Source organism: Aythya fuligula, chromosome 7 (genome assembly GCF_009819795.1).
Source record: "Aythya fuligula isolate bAytFul2 chromosome 7, bAytFul2.pri, whole genome shotgun sequence".
Taxonomy (NCBI): Eukaryota; Metazoa; Chordata; class Aves; order Anseriformes; family Anatidae; genus Aythya; species Aythya fuligula.
Window position 1 is genome coordinate 37,183,781 of NC_045565.1, and position 25,631 is coordinate 37,209,411.

Below are 25,631 nucleotides of genomic sequence, written 5' to 3' on the forward strand. Positions count from 1 at the left end.
GGGGAGTTCTGCATGTGCAAGAATTCCCTATTTTTTCCTTGTCTTTGCACCCCTTCTCAGTGTGCTGCTGCTGCGCCTCGAGACATTTTAAGCTGCTAGCTCTCAGCCTTCGAGCTACTGCTGCACCTCCCCAGGCGCAGAATGAAAGCTGTCATCTGCCTTGCGCTGGTAATCACAACAAACTGAACGAGTCTGAATGAATCGTGCTGTTACCCTTCTCTCTTCATCATTCACTACGCTTTACCATTCATGATCCATCTGCATAATTCAACATTTCAAAAAAGTAAAGGAAAAATCTGAAAGAAACAAAAACTTTAATTATATTAGATGTTGGTCTCAGCATTTCTGTCAACATGAGAAAATTATCGCTGTGAACGATTTATCCACTTTTAGTATAAGAAAAAAGTGCTGTGCACATCAGTGTCCAGCCTGCCACCACTCAGACTGCACACATTTTTCTCCAATGCACATCTGCCCCACAAAAGATTCGGTCTCATCCAGACAAGAGAAGAATGAATGATCAACCCTCATCCCAGTCTTTAATTTAATTTTACTTTTTTCTCCAAAAAAACAGAACAAAACAAAAACCACACACAAATACACTGCCTTACCTGCCTGCCTTGATTCCTATGAAACATCCCTGAGGATAACAGGACCAAACACCAGCACTGGATCCGTTCCAGACAGGAAAGCCTCCCCCCCAAAGCCAGTTCCTAGCCATGTGAAGTACATGAAGGAACTACATTTTGCACTTACAGAGGCTTTATTTTTTTTAATTGCCATTTTGATTGCCAGCTGAGTTCACGGAGCCCCCGTAAGCGGGGAGAGGAGCAGCAATGGCTGGCGGGCCCCCAGGCAGGCCTGGCGGGGCGCTGGGGCAGGGTGACAGCCAGGCCCCGTGCTCACACTTGCATCCAAAAACCTGAGTGCTCTCCAAGTTTGTGGGGACTCAGGTTTAGGAGTTTTGTTCAGCTCTCTGTCTCCACTTTTTATTTTTTTCAATAAGCATGTAATTTACAATATTGAACGAAATATGGAATAAATACCACTTGTCACTATCCAACGCTACAACTTCTTTAAGCCTATAATTACTCACAAAAGCCTTTTACTACCCGATAAATCTCCCACAGATTTCTCCCTAAATGAGTTCAGTCTGAATCTGAGGATTACCATCTGAAAAGACGTGAATTTATTTTCACTTATTTATTCCTCTAGTTTGATCTATCCCAAGGATGAGGAGAAAAGAAGAAATGTGAGTTATTTACGCTTACCAGAAGTCCTCAGGAAGTTCAAAACAGGACCCTGCGTTAACTTTTCAGGTCTCTGCTCCACGTGGCTCACTGATGCCTCGCCAGCACGCACAGTGCAAGCACAGGACGAGGTGCCTGGGGCTAACGGAGGAGGAGGCGATGAGAAGGGTATGGCGAATTCTGGTTCTCCTCCAAGCTAAGCAGCACAAGCAGAGGATGGGAAGAGCACTGGAGCCATGCACTGGCCCCATCACTCCACGAGAGGCTTCCTGCCTGATCCCCGCCAGACCTCCAGACTGGGACCAGCCCTGCTCAGCCCCTCAGGCCACAACAGCAGCACCATCAGCAGGGTCTCATGCTCAGACAGCTTAGGCTCCTAACCTGCCAGAAAACCTAACCCTCCTAACGTTCCCATGGATTTATTTCCCTCAGCCAGCTCACCGTCAGGTCAGACAAACACACGGTTATCAGATGTAAAAAAATCCTATTAATTGTTTGAAAGTCACACACACTCTACAATGGGTAAGCTTGCTTGAACATTGTGATAGACTCTTATCTCCAAGCTCCCTCTCTAGTGGAAAGAGAACATTTTTAAAATAAGAGGAAGACGAGAGCACGTCTTTTCTTCTACAACAATAACGTTGTACCCAGGCAGAAAGCTGGCTTTACCTTGTCTTGTAACAGGTTCACGTTAACATTTTTAAACATAAGCAAGGTTTTTTTCCATGTCTTTTGGGCAAGAAGTACTCAAAATGCATTAATGTCTTGCTCTGTTAACAAAGAAACTATGGCAACACACTCATAGTTGCCAAGAGAATTACTGAAACAAGGTTTCATAGTTAATAAGCAGCCAGATGATGTCAGACTCATCTATTAAGACCAGTTTATATCTGCCTATTAGAACTTAATGTCCCAGAAAGTTGGGTTGGCCAGTATTAAATAGTCTTCCTTTCAGCCCAATTATCAGTAATAAAAGCAATTTTCTAAAGAACAGTGTAGAGTTGTACAAAATGTGGCCAGACCATGCCTGTATTTCATGGCACGACTATTATTCTCCTTTTGTTAAGGAGCAATTTTCTAGATGTCAGAGATGTGAATCAAAATTTAATGTAACGCGTGTCACAAAACTGGAAATTACAGCAGTTGCCCACAGAACTTCCCAACTGCCACGTACCCTGCATTGCACATGGAGGAAATCAAAACATTTGCTAAAATTACACTGTGTCAACACATCTTTAAAGTATGTTGATTTATTTATTTATTTTTAATTGAGGTGATCAAAACTTGTTAAATAATTTCCAGCAAAAGTTACTCTCCAGAATACAACGATAACTATGTTAGGGAAAGACACCGAGTTAGCAGATGTACTTGGGGATTGCTTTTTGTTTGTGTCCCTGGTTTGGCAAAGCCAAAGACGTCTCGGTGACTTCTGAAACAGCTTCTCCTGCCTTTGGGTCCCTCCTTCCCTGTCCGCACAAGGCAGAAAGCAGTCCTCTAGCCCGGCTTTGACAAAAACCTGCGAACTCCAGAGAGCGAGCAGACGGGTGCATCTTTTGACCAGATTTTACCCAACGTGGTGCAAAGGCACCGTACCCATATTCCATTCCCTTCCTCCAGTACAGTCAAACCTCCAAAACCCCTTCCATCGGTGCAGCCGAGTGGGAAGGTCACTGATCCAAGGTGTGGCACACGCTGATCCCGTGGGTCCTTGGGGCGCAGAGCCTCAACCACAGCCCCACGCACACGGCATCGCCTCCCGGCTCGTGCCCGCTTTTATCCACACCTACCCGAAGCACCTGCTGACAGCAGCACTGAGACACACGGACACAGGCAACAGCTCTGCGGTGTTCCAAGAGGGATCAGTGACAAGGGTAAATTATCTAAATTGGTGCAAGTCAGATTTCCACTTCAAAAAGATAAAAATCACACGCACAGTACATACCTTGACACCTGCATAAAAGATGTGCTCCAGAACTGCGTAATATCTGCCGAAATCGTCCATTTCAGGAAGCAGGACTTCGTCTCGCTTCCATTTGCAATGCACTGAAAGCCTGTGATTACAACTGAAGCACATGTGGTTCTCTCAAAAAATATAAATAAAGCAGGAAATGAGGAGCAAGGGTGCTGCAAGTGTTTAATTAGGGCCACCCAGTTTGCCCCAGGATGGTGATGTGTCTATGTCAGGCATCACCACCGCTGGGCTATCACAATATCAGAGTTTCAAACCCAGGTAAGGCTGTTATTAAGCTGAGAGTTTTACAAATACAGTAAGAAACAATCCCTGCATTGAAAAAAGTTGGGTTTCCGATTAGGCAGGATAGGAAAAAGTCCTAATAAAGCAAAATGGAGATGAAACTGGCCAAGGCTACAGAGCAAGTCAGGACGCCAAGCAGGAGCTGCCAGCACTCCTCGCACTCAGCCCGGCGCTGTTCGCATGGCACAGTGCTGCCTCGCCTCTGCCCTCCTCTCCAACAGGTCGGCACGACGTCCTCTAGTCCGTAAGAAATCAGATGAAAATGAGACCTTACTGAAGTACTAGGAGATAATCAACATTACCAAGAAACTGACTTCATTTGCTGGCGATGCAGGCAAGTTCTACAGATGGAAAAGACAGACTCTAAAGGGGTTTAAAGCCCGCTGCACACAGGTGTTTTCCGCACAGGATATTTTCACAGAATCGCAGAATACTGTCTGAAAGCCAGCTTGTCTGCCCCAAGCCTCCAGAAAGGAGCTGTGCCTGAATCACTCACAGCAGCACCGCTTCCTACGCCTGCAGGAACTGCAGCTACCTCAGAGGCCCACTCCCCAGGGCTGACTGTACATGCTTACCATTAAACAGCCTTCCATAAAACCCAACCACTCCTTCCTTCCTGTTTGTTAAATGAGCTATTGCTTCTACTGACAATGGAAACTGAGAAAAACGTTCTCCCTTCCCCAGTCCTCCTCCCACCCGTCCTTCATGCGTCAGACATCCCGGTCCCTCGGTGCTCTCCTACCAGGACATGCTGAGGGCTGGGATGTTCAGCCTGGAGAAGAGAAGGCACTGGGGAGCCCTTACTGTGGGTTTTCAATAATTAAAGGGGGCTTATAAAAAAGACGAAGAGCAATTTTTGCTCGGGCAGATAATGACAGGACAAGGGGAAGTGGTTTTAAACCAAAAGAGGGGAGATTTAGGTTAGAGGTTAGGAGGAAATTCTCCACTCAGAGCGGGGTGAGGCACTGGCACAGGCTGCCCCAGGAGCTGTGGGTGCCCACCCCTGGCAGTGCCCAAGGCCAGGCTGGGGGGCTTTGGGCAGCCTGCGCTGGGGGCAGGGGGTTGGAATTGGATGATCTTTAAGGTCCCTCCCAGCTCAAGCCCTTCTATCATTCTGTGATTCCTCCAGCCCCTCCCCACGCAGCCCCAATGCCTGGAGATCAATACTGCCTGCACCCAGCTGAGGCTTCGTTATTGGTAACGACCCACTACAATTTCTAGGTACAATGTCTTTGCTTACAGAAGTGCTCTCTAACCCATTTCTTTCCAAGCACTTATTGCTCTGCTGCTGCTGTCATCACTGGAGATGCTGTAGGCACAGGAGCACCTTCTCAAACTGCCTTACACTTCTCTTTTGTCTCTGGCATGCTCTAAGCTTTGCAACTCTCAGCTCACCAATCCTTTAAAACATCTCATCTTTGGCCAATTACATCTTCCATGACTTTCACTTCAGTTTCCAGCGCCGTTTCCCATTAAACTGATCACAAACCCCTTCATACTCCCAAAGAGAAAGACTGGGCCTTTAACTCTGGATCATTTCTAACTTTCTCTTGATTGCTTCCCTTACACTGCAGTGCAAAATTTTATGTTCCCAGGTCCTCTGGCAACAAACTCCTCCTCCACTTCTTAGAGGTCTTTGCACCACAGACGGAGTCGTGAGCCAGGACGTACTCTGCTCAGTGCCTGAATCTCAGCACAGCCGACACCACTCAAAGAGCAGCGTGGGGCACCTTGGCACCACAGAGCCCACCAAGCCCACCCAGCCCCAGCCATGCGCAGAGGAGGACAGCGGTGCCCGGTTTTGCCTGATCTCAGCAGCCCTGATGAGCTCCAGCTGCAATGCTGATAAGCAGGAGAGAGACATCCAGAGCCGTCCAGAGCCGCCGTTGTGCAGAGGAGCTAGCTGCCCCGGCAGCACCCAGATCACCACGAACCACGACGATGCAGGGAACCTACAGCACCCAGCTGCAGATGGGACCAAGGCAGATTTCATTACTAGTGAAGTGCTTTGGCAGCCCTGACATTTTGGGAACACAAAACATATAACTCGGTGCAATTTTGCATGACATAGTATCTTTTCCATAAAGAAAAATAAAATACCCTTTAAAAAGCTCAGCTCTTCATGTGAACATTGCATGAAGGATATGGAAATGTTCTCTTCTCTATGAAGTGAACATCTTAACAACAGATGGACCATATTTGGATCCTTCTTTCATAAATACAATATTCACCATTTGGAATAAAATGAGCGGTACAGCTGTCCATTGTCCGCACTTGAAGGGTTTTTTGTTCATTAAATAAGCAGGAAATCAAGAGTGTGGAGGAACAGAAAATCACAGCACATCTTAAGCAACGCTGGGGTAACTCTCAATGGCTTTGCAGGGACCTTACACCATCCACGTGCACAGAAATGAAACACATGATCCTGCAAACCCTTCTGGAGCAGAGAGCATCTCCTGTGAGCAGCAGCACTGAAAGGATGAGGATTGTTCACCTAAATCATTGCTGAAATAGAGGTCTGCAGTTTGGGAAGGGCTGCTTTTCCCCTCTGTGCTTTGCTACTTAAACCTCACAACAGCTACAAAAACAAGCAATAATTAAACTGAAAGCTAATCTGCTGTCTTTACTTAGGATAAATTATGAATTGCTGTATTATGGACATTCGCTAATTCAGAAGGCTGCTAAATCAAAGATATCAATATTCATAACTCCCTGACCCAATGTCCACATAATTTAATAACGCTGGTCTTGTATGGCTTCGGTGAGGCCAGCATCCGGCTTTATTTGGTAGAAACAGGTCCTGCAGGAGTAGGCGCAGAAAGGAGCAGAAAGCTAAACTAAGGCAGAGATGACTCAGACGAGGCCGTTAGAATGAGGTAGATGATAAAAATACCCAAAAGACGTAAGGGAAATTGCAAAAACACTAATTTGGTTCTAAACCAGTACAACTGGGCCATTTCTTTCTCATTTGCTAACCCGGCTCTAAAATTAAACGTAAATAATGTTAGGGGTGAGCCACACGCAGGCTCCTGGTACACAACCACACCACTCCCCTAGCCTGCCACACATTCTCCACGCCAGCCCGACCATCCGGTGCCATCTCCCAGTTCCAAGGCAGCCAGAGGAGCCAAAGCCCGGCGGTGTGGAGATGCTTCCTGCCCAGCCTCAGCTCCGCGTCCCCCCACCGCCACCCCGACCGCCCCGCTCCGGGGAACGCACCCTGCGTAAAGAGTTTGTGCCAGGGCTGGTAGGAAAAGTTCTCTGAACAATAGAAGAAAAGAATAGCAAAAACCTAGAAAAGTGTGGTGTGTTTTTAAGTCTCAAAAGGTACAGATTGATTAATCAGCTCTGCACTGAGCTGAGAACAAAACGCTACAGCTTGCTTCGCAACTGTGACTGCTTTCACAGCAGAATGTGTGCAGAAAGCCAATGCGAATGTTTTTCACTTTCAAAATTAAATCTCTCTAAGGACAGACATTAATTTCTTTTAGGCTTCAGTACTAGAGCAGAATAAGCTACTTTTATCTTATTATTTTGAAAAGGAAATTTTTGTTAGGAAATTGGAGATTTGCTTCTTTCAGCAGCAGTACGTTTCTCCCTCTAATTGCCACTAAGTAATGGACACCTATTTAATTAAAGACTCTTTGTAATTTGACAGCAATCTCTAGAAATAGTTTCTCTCTTGAATTACCTCCCGGAAAAAAATTCTGTCAAGGCATAATTGAGAAAGTGACCTTCATGGTGAACGGGGGGCATGGAGACAGTCCCAGCACAGGTCACTCCTGGGCAGAAACCTCAGAGCGGCTCGTGCTGCCCCTCGCTGGGATACAGGCTGCTAGCTCCACGCCAGCCAGGGGATGCTCAAACTGTGGTCTGTGGGTTATCGAGGCCCTCTTAGTCATCCTGGAGTCCCGAAGGATTTTTCAGAAAAAAATCAAAAGCCTCAGCTGAATTTGTTCTCATCTATGTCAATGGCCTGTTAGGCAACGGAGCGAGGCAAAATGGAAACTGTCACTGAGAGCTTTAGAAAATCCCATTCTTAATTGTGTGTCAAATGTGTGCTGCACATTTTAATGATATATTGAAAGACACGTACGTTGTAATCCATTCCTCGTTATCTAATTATGAAATGCAAAGTCATTGCCAATTTACCATTGCAAGACAATCTCACAGCTGCTTTCATATTGACACAATAGGCTGAGACTTTAAAATAGACCCTTCAGAGGCAGAAAGTGATTAACAGGAAAATCAGGCCCTTTTCACGCTAAGTGACAATTGAAGGTACCCACTGTTGTGAACAGAGAACTCACTCAGAGCCTTAAATATTGTATTCCTGCTACATTATCTGAAGTTTCTAACTCAAAATAAATGAAGGCAGGTTGTGATTTCTTTTTTTTTTCTCTTCAGTTTTCTTAGCTCAGTTCTCAAAGGCCCACAGAGTCACTCTCAGTGACTTCTCCGTACATTACATCTGTTTTTTCTTGCGTTCAGGCTACAGAAAATGAATGTAAAAATACACAAACTGGAAGTTTGGGGTTTTAGTGACTAGACTCCAGCTTGACAGTGTATCTTTAATAACTGTATCTCACATTAGCAGAACATCTTTGTTTACGCCAAACATACCACATAACATTCAGCAGTATACGAGGAAGGATCGTAATTAAAGCTGTACTGTAATTGTCAAAACAAACAAGCAACATTGATTTTGCTCATTTGCTGATACAAATTTGCAATGGAAACAGAAAAATCCGCTACCCAGCATGTTCATTTCAGTGAAGTGGCGCAGGAAAAAGAGAGACAGGGCCATGGGTTGCACGGTTGGATGGTGAGCGCCAGACCAGCCTCACGACACGTAGAGCTGTTTGGTTGGGGTGGATGCTGCACCAGCCTGAACGCTCTTCTGAGGAGCAACTCTTGCAACACACACATAACTTCTTGTATGAAAAAGCCCAGAGCAGAGCTGGGGAGTGTTATGGTTGGAAAACATAGTGAGAAGAACAGAACTCACAACTACAAGCTCTTGCTTAAATCCCCGACAGAACTCTCCTCTTACTTGCTTTTTAATTAACCGCCAGTAATTAGCATCACTCAAGCAGCCTCCGTAGAGTACCTCTGAAAGGCTTTGCACTACCCTCCAGAAATAGTGCACTGTAATTACAGGCTGAGCCTCACCAGGCCAGTGGGGCTGCGCTACTCCAGCACCAAACCCAGCGAGGACATTTTTCTTCCAGTCGTTCCTATATTTAAGTCTACAGAAGCAATTTCTTACGTGCAGAGATTGTTCTCAGCTCCAGTTCAGGATCCAGCCTCGCGCCACACAGCATGGAGGTTAGTGCTCACGGGGAGAAGACACGCTGACAGCTCTAGCCGGGACACCTGGTCCGGGCAGCACAACTGTGGTCCTGCTTTTTGCAGGGACTTGCCAACACCTGTGTGACACTCACACCCGCCTGGATGCTAAGCAACACTGAGGGCAGCCCCCAAAGCTCCTAACCTCACGTCTGTCCCACCACAGCAGTGCCAGCGGGACGCAGAGCAGCGCTCTGCTCGCCGGCAGCACTGCTGGTCCAGCCCCACAGCCAGCCACAAATGGAGTTTGTTACTTCACAGCCCTATTATTATTTTATTTTTTTTTTTTAAAAAAAGCATTGACAGTGCCTGGATTTTGCTTGAAATCAGAACTAACAGCACAGCACGCATAGGAGTAATGTTTTAAGTGGAAAAAGCCATTTATGCAGATAATGTTCTATGCTTGGGCAACTGAAAGAGAAACAGGAACAAGCGTTCAGAGAATGCGCAGTGAGAGCGGTGCAGCAGCAACGGGCCTGTTCCCTGCATTACTCCCTGCTGTAAACATCAATTTCTTGTTGCTTTTTTTTTATGCTCTATGACATTAACAAAGTAAATTTAGAAACAACAGACTATTTATATAGCAATACTAACCTGTGGAAATCACTGCCCCAAGACTTGAGCAGAACAGATTCTCCAGTCCTATTTTTTAAGGATTGTCAAGTTGTATTACCACAAACATGCTGACAGGCTAAGAGAGCAATAGGAAGGATCATGTTTTTTTTCCAAGATGCAAACTGAAGGGCAGGAGATGTTCCTCCCCTGCTGCGCAGCGCTGCACGACTTCTGTCATTAGCTGCTGGTGCGACTGCTCACGGAGATGGGACGTTTGCCAGATGCTTCAGAAGCCTAATTCCCTATAGGAGCTGTACAGAAAGTTAAGAAGTGATGTTACCTGTTTAAGAAAAGCGAGAAAACGTATTTTGGTAGCTTTCTTACAAAACGGCAAGCATTATGATGGGGCACTGTTGAAGGACGAGATGAAGCCCTACTCGCAGTGCTGAGCAGCACCGATACCTGAGCAGCAAGGAGCAGCTCAGGTGCGATGGAGTGCGTGCAGCATCCCGCCTTCAGCACGGCAGTGACAGCTGCTGCGCTCCTCCAGCACCAAGCACAGCGGCGGTGGGTCCACAACCAGACCTCCCAGTTGCTATGGAAATACCGATAATAATGAGCAGTAAGAGTAATTGTTGAGATACACCAGTTGCTAACACGAAATCCAATGCAGTTTATAGTACCGTAATAATATTCCAACTCCTGACGTGCTGTTACACAAATGCATCTAAGAGGAACGGAGCCATTTTGCAGAAGGGAAAAAAATGATGCTTTGTAACAAAAGATCAGGGTTTACAAGAATTTTCAAAGTAGACAAACTATTGCTTCTGCTAGTATCACGCCACTTGGAAAGGCTCTGACACCATACTCAGAAGATTTTAAACATTAACTAACAGTAAAAATAGCAATATTAATAATTTACTGTGTTTTCTTAAGAAAAATTGAGCCACATTAAATCCAGTAACAGTGGGTAACTTAAATCCTCACGCTTTACATATTTGTTCTGTGTACCTAAAGAAGGCTACAAAGGCTGCTCAAAGGAATGAAGAAAAGGAACTACCCACTTGTTGTTCAGCTTCATGTTTTATGCAGAAACAAATGCTGAGGTATTGTGAAAAAATTACTGGGCTTACACTGGCAACTGGTGTGTGATTGATCACCTCTGAACAGGAAAAGTCCCCCGTATTTTTATGGTAAGGAGCCCTACAGCTGTTCATGCTGTGGGATTTGATCCCCCCGAAATCCCTGTGCCACGAGGACGTGCTGCCGGGCAAGCAGCAAGCTCCCCGCTCCCTGCATTGCCCCGGGGCTCCCACCACCACCGGGCACTGACCAAACCCGGTCCCGAGGCACCGTGCCATCCCCGCACCCAGCTCCCGGGAGCCGCCCGACACACATGCAGCAACACAGCGCGACAGAGCAGGCAGCTCAGCGGATCGCAGCGCCGGCCCTGGCCCCGTCACACAACCTGACAGACGCCGGGCGCCTTCGCGGCGGTTTCGCTCCTGCCACGCGAGGTGCCAGCAGGAGCGCCAGGAGCCCACGCCACCGACGGGCACGCTGACGTGTGTGTGCCAAGAGGCAACCGGGGCCGGGAAGCAGGAGGAAGGGAGGGGTTGCCCTCGCCTTGCGAGCCCACAGAGGCAGGCACGCTGAAAATACCTCCTGTGCCACAAACGGGGGTGCCATTCCCAACAGGGTCTGCACAGGCCTTTACACAGGAGCCGGTCCCCTTTGTGTATGACAACCCAGCAGAACCTGACGAGACGGGGAGCCCCATCAGCGACAGCCGCCCTCGTCCCCGTGCCTTTCGCACACGCCTGCAGGAGGCCAGGCCCGCACAGCCCCCGGCCCACACCCGCAGCCCCCGGGTGCACCCAGCGTGGCAGCAGGGATCCCGCCAGCTGCAGCATCCCCCCACATCGGGGTGAGATATTTATTAAAAAACCTTTTAGCCCTCTCCAACCCTCAAGGTGCTGAATGAAGCAGGATTTCTGCCGTGCGCTGCCAGGCCCCCTCCCCTGGTGCTGAGCCCCAACAGCACAGGGACCACGAGCTCCTCCAGAGGAGGCTCTCTCAAGGCTCGGGCTGACAGACTTTCTTTCAATCACTTTCACCAAAACATCGTCCATTTCCCCTGCTCCCTCCTGTTTATCTCATTGTGACTTCTTTCCCACAGAACTGCCTCTCTCTGCAGTTGTCTCCCATTTCCCTGCAGGCTTCCCTGACGCTACCACAAGACAATTACACTGGTGAAGGGATAACGGTGGCTTTCCAGTCACCCTTCAGGTCTTCCATCCAGCACCCCCTCATTTTTTCACCCTTTACTTCCCTTCTGATAAGGGCACAGAGCATTTAGGTTTCACATGAGAACTTAGGAATATCTGAGATGAAGAGGGAATTCAGCAATTTATTTTTTTTTTTTTTAATTACAAAAGACTCTATAAGAAGTTTGAGACTGAGATGTGTTGGCTTTGTGGCTTTGTGTTATTTTTTTTGTTTGTTTTGTTTTTCCCAGGGGGGAAGGGGTAGGGGGAGAAGACGAAACCACCTTCAGCCTCAGTGCTATTTAATATGTTCTACGATTATCGCTGCTTTTAGCAGATCCTTCCAGTACTGCTTAACTCTCCCATGGACACAGTGTGTGACAGTCCTGAGAAAAGAACTCTTTGTACAAGGAGTTTCCAAGAAGATCTTCTTTCAGGACACTACAATCAGCAGCTTCTGCTTTTTAATCAAAAGAGGATCTTAGTGTCTGCCACACCAGCAAATCCATTGTTGGGCATGAAAGGCAGCCTTGTTCTTCCTGCTGCTTCGCTGTGCCCAGTAATGACTATCAGAGCATGGGAGGAAAGGAAAGGAAAGGAAAGAAAAGAAAAACCAGCCTGCATACTGGGCAGCTCAGCGCATCCCCTTACCCATCACACTGGTGAATCTCTTGGCTAAGCACACAAACGCCCCCCTCGTCTGTGAAGGTGACCACACCAACCCAGCGGTGCCTCAGTTAAACACCACACTTGTGTCACTACTCATCATCGCCGGGTCCCTAAGAAACATTTTGTCCTGCGATAGAAGGCATGCTTAATGAAACGCAGCTTTCCTGCTTACCATGGATTTGCTGCAGCTCCAGCAGTGCTGCACATAGCACATTTACATCGTTTAAGGGTGGTCTGTGCTCCAGCTTTCTGCAAGAGCACTGCATTCCGCTTGAGTACTGTGAAGAAAATCTAAAACCAAACCAGCCAAAACCACAGCCTCGTGAAGAAGGGCTGCGGTTGTCCGCTCTGTTCATTGCTTGGCAACTAGACCGATGAGCACCATGGAAATGCAGCCAGTGTCTCCTGTGCTGGTTTTTTTTTTAATGCATGCCTATTAACAAGCCCACTGGAGAGGACGATGAATTCCCCCAGCACTCACGGACTGGACCAGCAGCACGCCGCTTCGCAGCGCTGGGCACGTGGCATGGGCTGCTCGGAGCACACACTGCACCACACCGTGCCTGGAGGAGCTGGCTCAACACACAGCAACAAAAGGCTTTGCTGCTTCAATGGGCAGGCAGCTTTATATATATACATGTAATATATATGCATTTAACAAAGCTAATGAGTTCCTTATTTACTCGCGTTGTGATGTGAGCAGCGCGCGGGATCTGCATGCGCATACGTTGTACTTAGAGTTAATTTATACGTTACCCCATTAAGATAGCGTTCCCTGCGACAGCACTGTCAACACAATTATGATAACTTGAAAACAAACTCTGGATTTCCTTCCTCAGCAGAAGCCACCGGTGCAGCCTGCACTGTGCACGTGGCTCCAGAGAGCTATTTTAAGCGCTCAGTCCTATCTTTGTCCTGGAAGCTCACGAGCAGCAGACACGCGCTCCCAAAATACCTTCAGCTAGGATAAACCGACGTGCTCTTCCATCAGCAGTGCCTCGGGATTTTAACGCCTGTGGGAAACGCTGCCTTTCGAGTGCCCTACGCTTTTTTGACGAACACAGCTTAAGAGAGGATGCACACTGCAGGCCAGCAATGCCAGCAGCTCGCAGGGCTCTGAGAGGAAAAACAACGCATCCCAAGGAGCCTGCGGCACGAGCACCATGACGAATTCAGCTAACCAGCAGCCCTCAGCTCAAAGGGGGGCAAAGACAAGAATTATCAGAACAAAAAGCACTCGTGAGGCTTGGGGATCTTTTTATCTTGCTGTGATGTCTGGTGCCTGCACACGCAGTGCTGTAGCCTGCCGTACATCTCTGGGATCATCCCTCACGTTCGTCAGGCAAGCTGCTTCCCAGACCTCTGCGATAAGAGTGGCTCTTTTTTGCAAAGAAAGAGAAAGAAAAATTAATATCAAGAAAATAAATTAGCAGTTGTCAGTCATACGTGCCTGCAACGTAGATAAGTCTGGAAAGGAAGCAAAGACAGCCATAAGAACTCAAGGAATACTTGGAAAGTTTCACTTGACGGGGTAGGTTTGACCCCAGCTCAGAGCACTAATTCCCTTCGGTTCTCCCCAAAGCGAACAAATCTGTTCTCTGTTCAGCAGGTAACAGAGGCGGGTGTCCCAGCAGCTGTGCTCAGGGGGGCAGCCAGCTGCACGCAGAGGGGCTGAGCCTGCCCACCCCGTACCGCAGCAGCATGGAGCGGATGACACTTGCTGCTCGGGATTCATTTAAACCCCACAACAAGAAACAGACCCAAATTTACAGGGAACGGCAAACAGAATTATTTACAAAGTTTAACTTCTCTGGGGAAAGCCGGCATCCCATTTCTGTGACATGAAATTCTCCTGAACACTGCCAAGTACCAGCTCTCAGAAGACACCATCTCATGCAAAGGGGTTTAAAGACAAGGGAGGGAAGCCTGGCCCGTCACCTGCTGAGCCGAGGGCAGGCGGCTCCCCGAGCCCTGTGCTTGGTGCTCAGCACAGCCGGGGCACAGCCACAGCAGTGCTCCCACCAGGGCTGCTGGTCTGCGGGCTCTCCACCGGCACTGAGGCACAGAAACGAAGCCCTCCTGCAGCCCTGCCGGGAGAAGGAGAGAACCAGCAGCAACTGGCAACCCGTCCCAAGGCAGGAAGGAAGAGGGGAGCCTCCAAAGAGGGGATAGCTTCAGCGGTGTGGGATGGAGATCAGCAAAATCTAAACCAGGGCCAGCAGAAACACTACACTGAAATTATTTCTGAAGTGTTACTGTGGGGCAATCAGCGACTGAACTGTTTGTTGACATTCATCACGTTCTGACAAACAGAAGTGATTTGTTCTGGTTAAAAGAGACCCGCTATTTTTAAAGGAATTTCACACATTGATCTTTATATCAGAAAGCCACACAGGAAAACACACAACATGCTGAAAACACTCATTAATCAATCCCTACGTTCTCCTCCTGCAACTGTGCTTGTTTTGACACCTGCTTGCAATTTTCCTCGCTGTGGCATTTAACACGAAATAAAAACTAATCAAGTGAAAATGAACAGCGAGTGTGAGTGCCCCGGCGCACCGAGCTCACCCTGTGCCAAACGCACCGCACCGTGCTGCCGACAGACCCCCTCCTGCTGGGCACTGCCACGGAGCACGGGGCACCGATGTCCCCGCTGCAGCCCGAGGCAGCTCCCTGACTGCCCCAGCCATTAGAAACACATTTTCCTACGGTACAAACAATCCAAGTCTAATCTATATTATTTTCTGTATTCCCTACTTCCTAGTCTTGCCTGCCAGTTTCCATTAAAACTGGAGAACCAGCAAGATATAAAGCTAACGTGCAGTATGCAGCTTCCCAGTGGATTACGAGACACATGTTTTAAAAGGTCATTTAGCATTCTACATATCCGAGGTTTAAAGAAGGCCTTTCACATGAGATACATCACCCTGGCAGCGAGAACACCCGGAGTCGTAAGGGCAACGCCGTGTCCAACCAGCAGCAGCTGCGGTAGGAGATTTACCTGATGCGAGGGGTAAACCACCAGAGCCAGCTGGAGGCTCGTAGTGTGCACAGACCAACTGCACCGCCCGGAATATGCTTGGGCAGATCTCATTTCTGCTCAGTTGTCATGGCAGTGGCTTGTGGGTGTTCGCAGCATGCACTGACAGCGAGTGTCACACCTCAGCAGCACACTTGCTACCCAATGCTTCGAAAGTGCTTTTTCTGTACTTGAAATAGCCCAGAAATGGTAGTAGCAATGAAAAGCTATTGGCAAGCAAAGCCAGATGTGTTCATGAGTTGTCCAGAGACTCCTCAGCTGCGTGCATGCACCGTGCTGCTTGTGCAGTCTTTGGAGAACAGACTTTGAAGGACCGTGACTGATGCTGGCGGTGTCCTGGATGGGTAACTGGCATTAAACACACGACGTTTCAGCTCCAGAACCCACCCCGTTTCACTGGCATCCCACCTAACCCCCGGGCAGACCCGCTGGCTCAGAGGAGCCAGAGCTTCAGTGCAAGCCCTCCCAAGCCTCTTCCTCCTGACTTCACAGAATCACAGAATCACTTGTGTCAGCATATCCAGGGACCAGAGTTAGACCATGGGAATTCTGCAAGTGACCAATACGGGGGATCTAAGTACTCCCTCTGTGCTCTCACACTGACTAACCTGTCCGGACACCAATAAAATTAAAGTCTGGTGCTCAGAAGTGTCTGTGGTGCTAAGCTCCTACATACTGCACCAGTTCATCATCAATTAATTTTCTTCCTAGTTACTACTGGATTTCTGTGATCCCTTCCTTTCTTCCCCCCTCTGGGTGTCTGAAATGTGCACGATGGCCCTTTGCTGCCACCAGGTAATCCTTCCAAACTCACGGGACATGTATCATGAGCCAGTATTTTAGGTGGGGATGCTGACTTTGCTTAGTTGTGGGTTCTGTCTAACAAACCTGACTAGTCCTGGGGGGAAATAGTTTGGTCGGGGACTTAACCCAAAATGAAAAAAGAACTGCTATTTTCCTGAGCAAAGCCAGCTGTGTTTTCCCTTGTGCAGACCGGGCAGACACGAGTCCCGAAGCAGCACACGGTGTCTGTGAAGGCACCGCGCACAGCGCCGCTCGGAGCACGTATCAGTCTCAGGAGCACATGAACTCCGTGCTGATAAGCACAGAACCAAGCAGGTTTATTTTCTGAACAATCCATGACAATTACCAGCTTCCAGAGCTGTCATTTGAGCTGTAAATACATCAGTAACTGCAGTTTGATTTGATTACACAGGACGGGGAGCCACCAGGCTGTACGGACTCTGTGCGCAGTCACGCCAGCAGGCTGCTGGCTCAGTACAGCACAGCGCCCGCCGCTCCCTGCTAGTCCCAGGTACTGGAGAAGCCCCCGAACCTCAGCCCAGATGCGGATTAGCACATCACCATTCACACACTGCCGTATCTCATTGCTTAGCAGCATTCAGAGCCGTCTGTTCCCACACATCCTGAGCACTTTTAATTTTCTGTAACTGTCACCTAAAGCAGCGTAATTCCTGCAGAACAGGGGAGAGGAGAGGAGGACACTGACGTTTATCTCCTCTTGTTAGAAGCTAAGCTGCTCGCGAGCCACCTCCTCTCCTCTTGGGGAGATGAATGCCAGAGCTCAGACCAGCTCTCACGCCTCTTTCCTCGCCAGCTGCCCGCAGCACACGCATCCCCGCAGCGTTCAGCTGTCGGTGCCATTCAGCGCCTGGCGCTGCCTTACTGCTCTCCAACCTCCAGCCACACAGCGGGGAGGTGTCACTGGTGGGTAACGCTCGGGCTGCTGCCCATCCCAGGGCTGACCTCCCCTGTCAGCTCCTGCTCCTGGGTGGGCCCCAGCAACAAGAACTCGGCCATGGCCACGGGGAGCTGAAAGCCCAAGCTCTGATCCAAACGCAGAGCCACACCATCACAAGCTGCACGCAAACGTTACCATGCAAGAGCTAAAGCAGCTGCAGGCGGTTACACACTGCCCAGCGCCCCATCAGCTAACTCCTACTTGACAAACGTATCAGATCACAAAAAGAACAACCGTTTCCATTTCCAGGAAGGTTTTTCATTTTAAACGATACAAGCTGACGTTCTGCCCGCCACGAGCACGGGATGGCACCACAAACACCTCCACACGCCCAGCAGTCCCTGTGCATTTCTCCTGTCTGAGAGCTGCCAGCACGGGTGTCCCAAAGCCACCTGCAGCCGTGCGCTGCGGCTCCTGACCGGCCCCATCTGATTGCATTCATACCCCGGGAAGATGCGGCTGCAGGCCTCAGGGGAAACGCTAGCAGAACGGGAAAGGCGATCATTACATAGCAGGAACGTGATCAATAAGGTGTTTAAACCCCTAACAACATGCTCTTACACACCACTCGAAATTCACAGAAGACTGCTTTAAATGGATTGTAGCGACTGTGGCCTTTAGAGAACGGATGAAATATTAATCTGATCTAACATTTTACCTGAACTCTATTTCTGATTACTTTTTCTTGATCTGCCCTTTTCCCTCCCCATCCGTCAAGCACCCCCTGAATCGCAGTCAGCTTTGTTAATTTTCCCTTACTTCAGGCGGCCTCAGCTGCCGTCAGGGTTTGTTTTCACCTCCACTCCTCCCTTAGGACTTCCCGTAAACTCGTTTGCCCCTCAAGGCCTTGCATAATCTTTCTCCCTTTTTCCAGAAGATGCCTGGGATGATCCTACGTGTGACAGGGCGTGACAACAGCAGGATCCTGCAGTGCACAGTGACAACACCATGGGGATGGAGCAGGATTTAGCAGGGTGCTCAGTGTCACTGATGGGCACATCACCGCATCAGCCCGAACTCAGCCAGGGGACCCCCAAGCTCAGGCACACAGGGGCTGTGCAGCAACACCACACAGCCGCTAACGCCAGGGAGATGCCACGGTCACAGCTTCGCCCCGAGCAGCAGCGATCAGCCAGAGGGTGACATCCTGCATGACCTTACTGCAGGCAAAGGGCTGCTGTAGGGCTGTGTGCCTCCCGGAGCCTCGCTGGAGCAGCCTGGCCGAGCGCTCCCCAACAGGAGCCGTGCACAAGCTCCAGCCCCTCCCTCCCCACCCTCAGGTGGCCTGGCTTCAGCTCCGTGACCCTGCAGGCAGTGGGGAAGAGGCCGTGAGTCCCCCCAGCCTCCTCTGCCCTGCCAGCTTCTATCTCTGGGCCTCTCGGCAGCCCCCCGGTGCAGAGATCCGGGAGGCTCTCGCACTGGGCACGCTGCCCAGGTCAGTTCCCTCGGGGACAGCACCTGCAGGGTCCCAGTGATGCAAGCTCTGCTCAAACGCTGCTTGGGAACCCTTCACCTGAGAGTATCGACACTGCAAGCATCTGTCACAGTTGGTCCTGGTCAAAGGGTGTCTCCGTCCCACTCGCAGGACGAAATGGCTGTGTGAATGCTGAAACATTCAAATGCAGAGACGCGAAGCCCACAGCAGCCTTGTCCAAGTCTGCTGTGTGTGCTGGACCTCTGCTAAATCAAGTATGAAAATCTGCAACTTGAGTGAGTGCTTTTACCAGCTGACATCTTTTCGATGTCATGAGAGCTTTGTGAGACAGAAAGCTTGGTGGGGGACAGACACAGAGGAAGGCAAACGATGCCACAGCCCTGTACCACCCGGCGCTGGACCAGGACAAGCAATGCGGTTGTGTAAGACAGATCGAGAAATGAAGGCTTTGTCTAAATTGCTAATGGTAAAACTGTAAAACAGAAAATGGACAAGTAAACCTGAAAAAAAAAAAAAAAAGATTTGAAGGAACAAAGTACCTAATGAAGTGCAGAAAACATCTCCAGCCTCCATGCATATTGCATCACCTCTTTGAAAGAGGGTTTAAATTTTTAAACAGTTGCAAATTAGAAGATTTAAACAAAAATATAGAAGCCAACACAGAGAGGTAAAGCATGACTTCAAGTAAGCAACCGTGACAGTTTTATGTAAGTGCAATTTCGCAGCGTGCAGACCAGAACAGTATTTCTCCAGGTTACTTTCAGTGCTGATGAAGGGGCTGTGGTCCTCAACGTGGATAGTAAAATGAGAGGGGCATTATTCATTATTTCTGAAGGAGAAGGAACCAATAATCCAGCTGCTGGGCAGGTAACTACACATGTTCACGGTCTGCAATTGCTAAGCTCGCTGGACTTGAACCATTTCTGTGTTACATGACACAAAAACTTCACACGCAGAGCTCCCTCAGCAGAAAACCAGCAAGAACGGCAGGTTTTTGCAGCACTCTCTGCACAACAAACCGATGCAGTGACCTCAAGACCTCATGGCAACTTGCAGAGACGGCAATCACGCCTCGCCCAACGCGACACCGCGCGCCTCTCCTGCCTGTCCCCACGGGAGCTGAGGCAGCGCCGACATTGCTGCCTGCCCTGCACCGCCGTCTGCTCCACCTCGTGCCCAGCCCTGCCAGACCCTGCTAATGAGTCAGGGGACAAACGGGTCCGATGGGCTTTAAGCACGGACACCCGATAGAGGTGTGTTAGAAGTGAGCCCAATCGACCCCAGGAGGCTGCACAGCACCGAGCCCACCGCTGGCTGCGCTCCCTCGGCAGCACCCCAGCCCGCCACTGACCCAGCTCTGGTTAGAAATGGTAACTAAAAGGTTTAAATCACAAGGGGGAACAGAGCGCCTGCTTTTATTGGGAGGTCGGGCTGCAGCAAGAACTTGTCTCTGGGTAAACTACACACAAAAAAAGCCACAGATCTGGGAGAAGAAAGATTTCAAACAAAATAAGAACAACAACAACAAGTGGCAATACTAAACACAGCTTTTCTGACACCTCCTGGCAATTTTCACTCCCTCCTCCCCCCAGATACTTACTTAGCTACCACTTTGATGCATAAATGCTTTTTTCCCCTTGTTTTTAAATAACAGGCAAAGGCATCTGTGCTCCCAACCCACAGCCACACGAGAGCCAGGCGACAACAAAAGGTTTGCTCTGCAGCCTGTTGGGGATGTTGGGATCTGTAACCTACGCAGGCCTGGAGGCACCGGTCCCTGGTTGCCCCCACAGGATAGTTCCTTTGCCTCCACTTTAGAAAAAAATGTAATAAGCAATTCAGAGAGCATAGAGGCTTAGCAGATCTGTACTTGACCCTACAGAAATGGGATTTTACATTCACCCCACTGGGCCCAGGGCTCCCCGACCCAAGGGGCAGTGCCCAGTTGCTCAGAGCCCACAGTCCTGCTGCCCTACGGACACTGGGCACAGGGCACAGCAGCGGCTCCTGGCCTCTTGGGGACGGGTCTGGGGGGCCCCGTGCTCCAGAAGCCCGCATGGCACAAGGCAGCAGCGTGCACGGGGACATGGGGCCTCAGGCACAAAGTACAGGCTCCCACTGCACACAAGGAAAGGCCCAGAGTAAATCAAGCTTTGCTCCCGTCCCCCCATCCTGCAGAGTCAGTCCCACACCGTGCCCTCATCGCTCTTAAGGTCCCTGCTCCCCAAATAAATGATTGTGGGGGAGAGAATCTCAACCTTAAAAGTAACGCTGAGCCCTGCAGACCAGGCTGGACGTCTCGCTCCCACAGGATCAGAAAACATGATGCAAAAGGAGAACAACAACACAGCCTGACACAGCCCAACTCACGCCTTTGAAACAATTTGAGCCAAAATGAAAGGAGAGCGTGAGGGAGCGCCCCTCTGTCCCGAGCCTCGCAGCAGCAGCAGCACGGAGCCGCAGAGGAGGGAGGGGAGGCTCCAGGATGGTGCCGGGTGAGGGCAGGCGAGGCCCCGCACGCCTCACGGCCCCTCCATACCCTGTGCGGCTCCAGGGCGCATCGCCCGAGGTCTGGCTCCAGATCACCACGACGAGGCAGGAGGGATCTGTGTTCTGGTGCGCGTGCAGTCCTACGGCCTGCCAACACATTGTTTGAAATTAAAATGGAGATTATTTTAAGCACGCTACCCCAGGTTTTGCAACTTCTCGCCTGTTTCCATGGGGATGGGAGCCGTGCCGGCAGCTGCTGCAGGGCCCTTCAAACTCCTGCACATTTCTGGAGGACTACCAGGGAGAGAGCCAGGGCCATCCCCCACACACCGCCCAGATGCAACGAGCCCTCTGGGCCCAGCACATCCCTAAAGCTGAAGTACTCCAGCTTCAGCTTAGGGAACGGCTGGGAACGTGCCTTCAAAACACTGAGCAGGTTTCTGCTCCCCCATGAAGACAGCTCGCAGCACACAGCAGGCTCTGACGGGTGGCCCTGTGACAAGAGGCTCGCCACCAGCACAGTGCTGGGCACCCCCAGCCCCCTGAAAATGCTACTGGGGTGCCCAGGGGCCCTGCAGCACAGCAGCTCCCTCCGTCCTGGGTGAGCTGCCCTGGCAGTGCCAGCCACACGCTGCAATGGAAGTACACATCACATCACCTCCCTGCTTCTGCCTGCTCACCCCAAATCCCAGGTCAGGGCTGGCTCCCACCAGCACCCGAGCCAAAGCATTCTGAGCACAGACTGTTTTTGTTAGGGAAACCCCAAACACTCACGGACACACCACCTAAAGCAGCGAGCAGCCCTATGGCACGCACAGCTTGGAGTCAGACTGCTCGGCTGCGGGAGCTGTACAGCTGGGACCCTGCACCAAGAGCAGCTCTATCAAGCAGGCAAGATTGAAGACAGGAGGCTGGACGGTGCGTCAAGTCCTCAGCACTTTGGGAGAGAGACAGACAAGGGATCGGCATACGCTGACTGAGACAAAACGCTAATCAAGACAAACACTAATTAGGCTGCCACATTACAGCCCCGTAAATCTGCTGGGAACCTGCAGTGTCACCACCCAGGCAGAAGGCCCTGGGACCAGGCACCTCCTCAGAAGCGAGAGAAGAGCAGCTCGGCGGGTGGTGCCAGATGGTTTTACATGCTGCCGTTCACATTTATACATGCTTTTTTAGGAAGCCACTTGGACTCTGGAGGAGCCACGACCAAAACGCAGCCCGTAGATATGTAGATAGGGGCACGCTGTGCCCCTCGCAGAGCTGTGGGCAGCACTACCTCCGAGTGCTCCTTGTGTTTCCTCTCCCTCAGCTTTTGCCTTTCCCAGTCTGAGCACATCTGCTGAATGTTTTCTAAAACAGAAAGGTTGAAACATTCCTGTTGGTTTCACAGTGACATTTTGTTCCCCACTTGGTAAAGCAAACAAACAAACATACAAAAACAAACAAACAAAACATTTGTTTGGGCTTTTCCCAAAGCAGAAAATCTTAACTGCCCACGTTCCCTGACCAGCTAGTAAGCTTTCAGAAGGTTCTTAAGGGTATAAAGAAACCCTAAAAAGCCCTTACGGACAAGGACCAGTGTTTCCTGATGTGCAACAACATGTGGCGATAATGACCTGCGCACAGACCATAAATCCCCAAGCCTGCTACAATTGACTTCAGTTTACTGAGGCCACCGTAATGCCAGCACACGACAGCTTTGAGAGTCTTCAACCTTGTAGGCTTTTTCCAGCTCTTACTTCTTTTTTCCTTACCTGTTTTTCCTTTTACACTCATTAACATTCTCTGTTCAGAATCCAGGCACAACCTACCTCGTCAAACGCTTGCTGTCAAAAAGGCACCGCTGCTGCCAAGCCTCTCTGGACGGCCAGGCTGGCGCACACACCCCAGCCGATGCAGTTTTAGCAGCTTCTGCACGTGCAAAGCTGTCTGTGTAAACAAAAGCTCCTGAGTTGACATTCACAAAGGGGACAGGACCGTTCTCTGCAGGTACCACTGCTTTCTGGAAGCAAACAAAACACACCAACACTCCCCTGTCAGGGTCAGCTTCCCAATTACTTGAACCCCGACTCTGAAACACTCAGAAACATTTCAAAGATTTTATCAGCCACCACGGAACAGCAAAACGCACGTGCTGCAGCCAAGCACCACACCAAGAACACGAGTGGCAGCGAGAGGTGCCAAGGCCCTGCTTCCAGGACAGCTCTGATGAGCCGCGCTGGGGGCTGGCGGTGGCCACCCCAACCCGTACCTGGGCACAGGGCTAGCAGCAGCCAGCCGGAGTGGGGCAGGACGGGGCACAGCAGCCACGGTGGGACAGGAGGTGGGAGCAGGGTGGCCGCGTGGGGCTGCACACCCCTCAGAAGCAGCGAGGGCTGAGCACGGGTTACACCGACACCACGCTTGGAGGTGGTTTGATCCCCGCGAAAACAGCGGGGTCTGTTCTGGGATGAACGGAGCACGGTGCTGAAAAACCTGGAGGGGGCCAAGAGACCTGCATGAAAGGCGCAGGAAGATGAAGTTTTCCTTCAGTCACAGCCTCAGAGTGCTCACTGCCACAACCCACCACGGGCTCACCAGACGGCTGCGGTCACAGCTGGCGTTCAGCAAGGCAGAAATACAGCAGCAGGCCCGTCGGTTTATCAAGGTCAGATCCAGCAGCAGGGAGCAGCCCAGGCTGCAGAGAAGGTGGTGTTGCTGAAGCTGAGGACAAACTCATTACTCATTACTGCCCAGCCCACGAAACCCCACTGCACCCTGGTTCGACCACGTCTACTTGGCCAAAAGCCTTGGTCATGTAAGTCTTGAAACCCGTCCTAGGGACATCAGGCAACACGACGCTGCGGGTTCGCTGCCTTAGAAATGTCGCATCTGTAGCTAGCGCTCTCTGAGGGCAAGTTCTGGACCTCACGTTCGTACACGTTAGAATAAATGTTAGCCTTCATTTACATTCAGCCTTTCATAACCAAAAGGGATTAACCACTGCATTTAGGCAGCCAGGCTCGTGCATGCCTCGCTGGGAGCCTACGGGTAAAATTTCACGTGCTAATCTATTTTTAATTTTTTATCATTATTATTTTACTTGAAATTGCCAGCACTAGTAATTCTCCCGCATGCTGTCACACACAAGGCGAAAGCACTAACTGGCTGCTTTATTTAAGGAAGTTATCGGAATGTCTTAAGGGATCTCCATAGCAACCCTGCTGTGCCAGTAAATAGGAGCTCGCCAGCACAACACCGCCTGCTCCCAGCACACACCAGCCAGCCGTGACAAAAGGGCAGGCGATACTCAGAAAGTAACGTCCTAGGAAGTCTCCGCTACTGCTGAAGCGCTGCTGAAGCACACCTTACTAGATGGCACCGGGGTTTTGCCGATGCCCACGCAGCTGCAGCGGTCAGCATCTCCACGCTGGCCGTACACAGGCTCGGTTCAAAACGCGGTGCCTTCCAGATCACGCAGCAAACCTCCAATTTCAGCGCTTCCCCGCGGAGTGCTTGCTGTTCCCGTGCACGCTGCATCCAGATGAGGTTTTTCACCGGGCACACGCGGCCAGGTGCAGCCTGGCAGTCCCACGGCCGGTGGGCACAGAGGGGTTCAAAGGACTCTGCGGTGCTCCTCCCAAGGGGGATTTTGTTCGGCGCTCCCTGTGCAGCTCGGTGCACGAACTGGCAGCTCCCTGCTTTAGTAACAGCCCGGAGACGCGAGGGTCGGGAACGCAGCGTGCATTACCCTAACCAGCACCCAGCCGTGCGGGGGGCAGCGGGGGTCGCCCAGCCCGGACACGACGCCCGGCTCCCAGCACCCAGCTCCCGGCGGGGCCGTGCCCCCGCCACCCCCCCGGGGAGCACCGGGGGCACCCAGGGGAGCGGGCTCCCCGCCGCCTGCCTGGCGCCTCTCCCGGCTCGGCCGCCCCGTACGGAGCCGCACGGCGCCTGGGGAGCCCGGTACGGGACGGGGGCACTTCGCACAACTTGCGCGGCCGGCGGCACCCGGCCTGGCGCTCCGCCGGTGCCCCCGCGCGGCTCGGCACGGCTCGGCACGGCACAGCACGGCTCGGTTCAGCAAGGCACAGCACGGCTCGGCTCTGCACAGCACGGCACGGCTCGGCACGGCTCGCTGCCCCCCGATCCCCCCCCGTCCCCCGCGGGGCTCAACAGGTGCGCACTCACCGTCCTCCCTCTCGTCGAACACGGGTCTCTTGGAGGACGAGGCGCTCGCTCCCATCCTCTTCTTCCACTTGCCCCAGTGAAACATCGGGGCGAGCCGCCGGGCATGCCCCAGGCGCCGGGCCCCGCCGGCTCCCGCGGCCGGGACGAGCCCCCCGCCGCCCTCAGGCGCCCCGCGCCCCTCCGCCGCCTCCCCCCCGCATGGCAGCGCCCGGCGCCGCCGCCGCCCCCCGCGCCGCGCCCGCTGCTCCTGCCCGCGGCGCTGCCGCAGCGCGGCGGAGGGAGGCGGCAGCGGGGCCGCGCCGGGCGGAGCGGGGCCGGGGGGCGGGGGCGGCGGCGGGGCGGGACGGGACGGGGCGGGCACGGACGGGGCGCAGCGCCCCCGGC

At 51.3% G+C, this 25,631-nt stretch overlaps 1 protein-coding gene across 1 annotated transcript in view; it reads right to left on the bottom strand.

The window, feature by feature from the left end:
- The window catches only part of STK32C (serine/threonine kinase 32C), a 78,892-nt gene extending 53,496 nt beyond the window's left edge, over window positions 1-25,396 (bottom strand). Inside the window, exon 1 of the mRNA XM_032191007.1 lies at window positions 25,248-25,396. Coding sequence (XP_032046898.1) covers window positions 25,248-25,332 — 85 coding nt within the window. The 5' untranslated portion in view covers window positions 25,333-25,396. The remainder of the gene's footprint in view (window positions 1-25,247) is intronic.
- Between the last annotated feature and the right edge of the window lie 235 nt (window positions 25,397-25,631).